Consider the following 6,000-nt stretch of genomic DNA (forward strand, 5'->3'; position numbering starts at 1 on the left):
CTGAAAACGAGCCATATAGCTCAGTGGGCCTTACCTGGTAAAATAAAAATAGTTTCATTTTAGCTTAGTAGTTAAATAGTTTCAACAAATTAATTGAACATCTTGAGTGATCGTCTTTAACCTTTGCGTCTTTCGTGTAACAGGGAGGCAGGCGGACCGCGGAAACGAGCCCAATAACAACACAAAAATGAAAGACACAAAACGAGTCTTTCGACTCACCTGCTGGTAAAGATACTCCCAGGAGTCTTGGGTCATGAGGCGGAAGAGAGACAAGAACGCCCACCCAAAGTGGTCATAGTTGGTGAAACCAAAGTTGGGATTGTCTCCAATCTTGAAGCACAAGTATCCCTCTGGACACTCCCTGTAAGGGACGGCGCAGCCACGGGTTAGCCGACACTGGGGCATGCGGTCGTGGTGAAACGTGTAGTCTTTCTGCACCGGTAGAATCCCAGATTTGTGTTAGTTGCGCAATAACAAACCGACTCGAGACAATGCACTGCATACAGCTCTTTCTCTCCTGGCATTGTGAGATATTCTTCTCACTTGAAAATGTTCCGGTTATTTGTACCTCAGAGAGGGCAACCTTCGGCAAGCATCCCATCATCACACGTGTCGTGCTGTACATGTACAGCCGGTTTTTTTGTCAGTCCACTGCTGGATGAGGGGGTCTTCCCCACACCGTGCGGTTAACGGAGGCTGTGTCACCATACTTCACGGCGGAGGCGAGTGTGGTTCGCGAACACGGGGAGCACAGACATCGGAGCGTAGTGCAGGACAATCATTGATTTTTGCTGCGCCGCCCTTTGCTGAGAGTGCAGTCTCCACAGCGGCCTACAGCACCTGTGTGATGCATGTCTGTTCCAACCATTCAAGTACGGTCCAAGCCTAAAATCCCGCTGAGCTCCTGAGATCTGTACCAACGTGCAGTAGGGGCTACAGGGTTTGAAAGTTAAAACAGACATGCACACTCACCCGGCCCCTGAGCTGTTTCCGCAGAGTATTGGCTGATTGTCGGACTTGTAATAGTTATCTGTAAAAATGCAGTGGCAACAGTTTGATGTGTTAGAACACCGTTTGAATTACGGGCAGATGCAATTATCCATGCAGCAGGCACATTGTACATTGGGAGGCTGATCGATGCATAGGTGAGCATTAAGGCTCCTTATTGATCAACCATATTACATATGCTGATGATCTAGTAATTGCTGCTCACTCTGGGAAGGAGTTGGAGGCTCTGCTGCTGAACCTGGAGCATGTCACGAAAAAGTGGGGCCTTACCTTCAGCCCCACCAGAACTAAGCATCTGCCTGGGTAGTTTTGTGTCATCAAACACTCTAACCCCTCAACTCCCCATGAGTGATGGGACAGTTGTGGAGAGAGTGGAGAAGTTTCCGTACCTGGGTAGTGTGCTTATGACAAGCTCCAGTTTGTCAGCAGAGATCTCGCTCCGAAACAGTCGAGTGGAATAATCTTTCCATTCGCTTCGTAACGCTGTGTGAAAGCTACGTGGTCTGTCTCTCCAGATAAAGCATCTGGTCTTCTCAGTCATAGTTTTGCCCTCCCTCCTCTATGTTTGAAAAACCTGGACCCTTCTGAATGAACATCTGTGCTGGTTTTAAACAATCAAGTTAGCCTGCCTAAGATCCGTCCTGGGTTTAACCAGGCTGGATTGTGCGAGCTCACAAATCCTTGAAATATTGTGGGAACATTCCCATCGGTGAACTCCTCTGGCAGGCAAGGCTGCATTGGCTGAGGGATGTAGCCCACATGACCCAGCCATCGCATGCCCAAGCAGCTTTCGTTTGGTCGGATAGAAGGGGATAAATGGACGCGGCCCGGGCTAGAGAAGAGATGGACTGATGTAGTACAGGAGGATGTGGAGCTGAGCGTATTTTCCGAAGACTGGTATCAACGGTATCAAGATTGCCCTCCAACAACAGCAGAGGGTAGAGGAATGATGCTCATAACTATCGGTGGCACACTGAGCAGCTAAAATGCAGCAATTTGGCATAGTGGGAAGAACAGTTGGTGTATCCGCTGATCATCTCAGTCAGTCAACCCATGGCTCCTGGGTACGTCTCATGACCTCGTGCCAGCGAGCCTTCGACACTTCACATGGCCTCAAAGTGCACCTATCCTGGCACAAGCGCCATGGTGATATCACCGACACTTAGTGGCGATTGGCAGCCTGTATGCACATGCGCTGAATGTATTGGGAGTGGTGGCTCAGCTCAAGAGCAGACATCATCTCTCGTCAAGGAGCATAAACCATCACACAAACCCCGATGATCCTCGCAGCAGCTTGTGGCTAACCATCGAACAAAGACGGTCACCGCATCGCGCACTTTCAGACGTGCTCTGCGGACGTCTGGAACGCTCTTCCTTCTGATATTCGGAAGCCACTGGAGCTAGGCACTTTTAAATCTAGATTGAAAATTAATTTCTTTAGAACTGCTTTTTATGTTTCGTTTGCTGTCCTTCCCCCGAACCTTAATTGAAATTATGGTTAATCGAATATAAGAAATACATGTTAAAGGCTTAATTTGTTCCAAGAGGATCGGAAATTGACCTCTTTCACCATAATAACATAGTTTATAATATTTAAACACGCTATTTTAATAAATAAAGTTATTACAACATATTAAAGCATTCATATTGATAGAAACATTGATAAATAATGAATAAATAGGGCATACAGAAGTGCATAAATAGGACATTTAATAAAAATTCTTACCTTAGGCTAAGAAGATGGATGGCTTAACAGGATGATGGAGAAGTTGGGGTGGGAGAAAATTGCTCTCAAAAACGCTCATAAAAGGGCGTCACTGATTGGCTGAGGTCTGCCAAGTCCACTTAGTAGCGATGCGTTTGTCCGAAATTGACAAGTCCACGTGATTATCGTAAACACATCGTTCATCCAAAATGTATCGTTAATAGAAACAATGGGACCCTATGGGAGGTGGGTCGTTAATCAAAATATCGTTCATCGATAGCATCATAAACCGAGGGACCACTGTACAAGCGTACATACTTGGGTCTTCGAGGTACGCGAGGGTTTCGTTGTCCCAGGTTCTGTTTCCGTCCGGCCACAGCACGCACTTGTTCTTCAGGTTGCCCATGAAGAGCTGCTGCCCAATGAGAGCGAAGATGCTCAGGCAGAATATCGTGAGGATGATGACGTCGAAGAGCTTTTTCACCGACTGGATGAGAGCCTTCACGATGGTTTTGAGACCTGTAAAAAAGAGAGACGTGACGACAAAAACAACAAAGGGACAAAAGTTACAACGCTTTGAGTGCCTGATTTACATTCGTGCGTATTCTCATATGTGAGTAGTAGTTTTTCAGATACTTAGCTTTTAAATTGACACACCAGGAAAGACGGAGATGGTTTTGAGGACACGAAGCACTCGGAACGTTTTAAGGGAAGACATTTTTTGTTTCGGATTCACATATGTCACGATCCTAAACAGATGACAAAAAAATAATATATATTAGTACAAACAAAAAGAGATTTTTGTTTGCAAATTACAAAGCGCTTAATCCTGAAGATGCCAAAATAGGCAAATACATTTCACCAATTGGACACGTACATTTAAGACTATAAACCTCACTACATAATTATTTCCTCTAAGTGACAGTTCAACCTTGTTAGTTGTCATGTTTAACTAACGTCTTCTTCACCATACAGGTTTTACCGAAGCAACACTTTTATACTGGACGAGTAACCAGTGGTCGACTGTGCCAACTATTCAACTCCAGCACCACATCCCAAAGGAGGCACATCACTTGGTTTGCTGGTGATGATAATCACATTTTTGTAAAGTGTTGAGCACAAGAACGATATCATAAAACTTTGGGCTGAACCTGCTCTAGAAGTGCTACTTATAAACCTCAGGACTGGCATATTTTGTGGTCCAAAGTCAATTATTTCAGTTGTTTTGTTAAAATACAAGTACAGTATAGCCTGGACAACTTTATACTCATTTTATACTTTAACGCCCTTCATGAGCAGTGTGGTTCGTAGAGTGTGAAGGCAGAGCCCCTGTGCCATTCTACTAGACGTAGAATGGTCCAGGACAATTCTTTGGCTGGGAAGAAAACTTGTCAGCAGTCGTGAATCATAGCTTTGGACCATAGCACAGTCCACAAACCACTGTAACGGCGCAGCTTTCATCTCCCTCAAAGCCCACACATAGAGAAGCAAATATAAAGATATTCCGTACGTAAAGATCACCACAAGTAAATCCAACCAGTTCCAGGGGTCACGAAGGAAAGTGAACTGCCCCATGAAAAATCCTCGGGCCAGGACCTTGATCACCACCTCCATCATGTAAATGGTGTTCATGGTGTACCTGGAATTGTAAGAAAATACATCACATTTGTCAAGGACATCTGCAGTGGGGGATGTTAGACAGTTAGCTAAAAGAACACTTGAGTTTCAAGTTAATGAAATACATATTTAAGAGTAGATAATGGCTAAATACATAATTAAGAGGAGATCATGGCTAATTCCATTAATCTCACTACCACCTTGCAATTGCTTACTTTCTTCAGATAAATTAAGTCGTAAAGTATTTAAAGTTTTCTCTTTCAATATTCCGCAATATGGCTATAAATATACTCCTAGTTGAAATATTGACACGTCCTTCAAGGCCCACTCACGCAGTCTGACCATCACTAGGTTTTCCCCTTGGTCACTGTTTGTGTCTCGATGCCACTCAATGCCTGTCTCGGCAACTTCCCCTCCCACACCAGGTCCATGTATTCCACCCATCACAACCTCCTTCATTTCATTACATCGACGGCACTTTGCTGCGATGTTCTATTCGAAAACTTCCATATTGTTATCTCTATCCTGCCTTGGCATTTCTAATATTCCCCACCATGCATCTGGATTTCAGAGGCTAAGAGGTTATGTTCTAGTTGCTTTGTTAAGTACAATTATCTCACCCAAACGGTAACAGACATTACTTTTAACTCAAACACCCATCTAATAACCGTAAAGTCGACATCTCCATTATTCCAAAGTGGCCTATTCAGTCGATGATAAAAACCTACCTTGTGAACGCAACATACAGTGCAGTCTTAAACTACGTTGCATTGTTGCATTTGCAATCATTATAATTAATTCTGGGTTAATTATATTAACTTAAAGATATATGAATGTCGATTTAAAGCTTTCGTGACTGCAGGGATTCATCTTCTTGGTTCTTTCGGCAAAGTCACGTAGAAGGAAAATAATAAAATAATAAAAATAAACATAATAAAATAATTCTCACGGAAAACAGAAAGTTCTGTTTTCCGTGATAATTTTTTTATTATGTTTTATTTTCCTTCTACGTGACTTTACCGAAAGAACCAAGAAGATGAATCCCTGCAGTCAAATATGTTTTATTTTTTATTATTTTATTATTTTCCTTCTACGTGACTTTACCGAAAGAACCAAGAAGATATATGAATGTTTCATGCACTTCACCAAATCCACAAACACTTACACTGAAATATCCGACTTCTAACAACCAATGTGTGAAACAGGATGATCTGTACCATCGTGTAGAGACAGTGCAGCAATTGTAAAACTCACTCCACTGGAACGTAATCTTTGTCCATCGCCATGAAGACACAGTTCGTTAAAATAGTCCCAACGATGACCAAGGTGAAGGCTGTGTGACGGCAGTCAAGGCAAAGGGGTTTCGCTTCACGGAGGAGATGGTGGTAGGTGACACCTGTGAAACTTTGGGATTGATACTGTAGTTTGCCTGCCCTAATCCCATGGTCGAAATGCCACATCCCCATGGTGGAGGGCAGCGTCTCTATAGGACAACCGCTGCCGGCTCGTCAAGGTCATGCTAATTTTATTGACCTGCCCCCCCCCCCTGAAATATGTTGAGCTGAGTAGACCTCGGCAGGTATTTCAACCTTAAAAATGTGAAAGGAGTCCTGTGGCCAAGCGCTATGTAGCCTCCAATAGGTTCTGTATGATGAGAGATTTGCAAACTC

At 43.7% G+C, this 6,000-nt stretch overlaps 1 protein-coding gene across 1 annotated transcript in view; it reads right to left on the reverse strand.

Annotated features, from left to right (window-relative positions):
- The window catches only part of LOC133345233 (sodium channel protein type 4 subunit alpha-like), a 44,975-nt gene extending 39,311 nt beyond the window's left edge, over positions 1-5,664 (reverse strand). The window contains exons 1-6 of the mRNA XM_061555811.1: positions 5,585-5,664; positions 4,224-4,352; positions 3,371-3,462; positions 3,032-3,232; positions 973-1,030; positions 220-361 (exon numbers count right to left, since the gene is read on the reverse strand). Coding sequence (XP_061411795.1) covers positions 220-361; positions 973-1,030; positions 3,032-3,232; positions 3,371-3,462; positions 4,224-4,352; positions 5,585-5,616 — 654 coding nt within the window. The 5' untranslated portion in view covers positions 5,617-5,664. The remainder of the gene's footprint in view (positions 1-219; positions 362-972; positions 1,031-3,031; positions 3,233-3,370; positions 3,463-4,223; positions 4,353-5,584) is intronic.
- Positions 5,665-6,000: the final 336 nt, after the last annotated feature.

The sequence above is a fragment of the Lethenteron reissneri genome, chromosome 21 (assembly GCF_015708825.2).
Source record: "Lethenteron reissneri isolate LAM-NWPU_2019-01 chromosome 21, ASM1570882v1, whole genome shotgun sequence".
In the NCBI taxonomy this organism is placed as follows: domain Eukaryota; kingdom Metazoa; phylum Chordata; class Hyperoartia; order Petromyzontiformes; family Petromyzontidae; genus Lethenteron; species Lethenteron reissneri.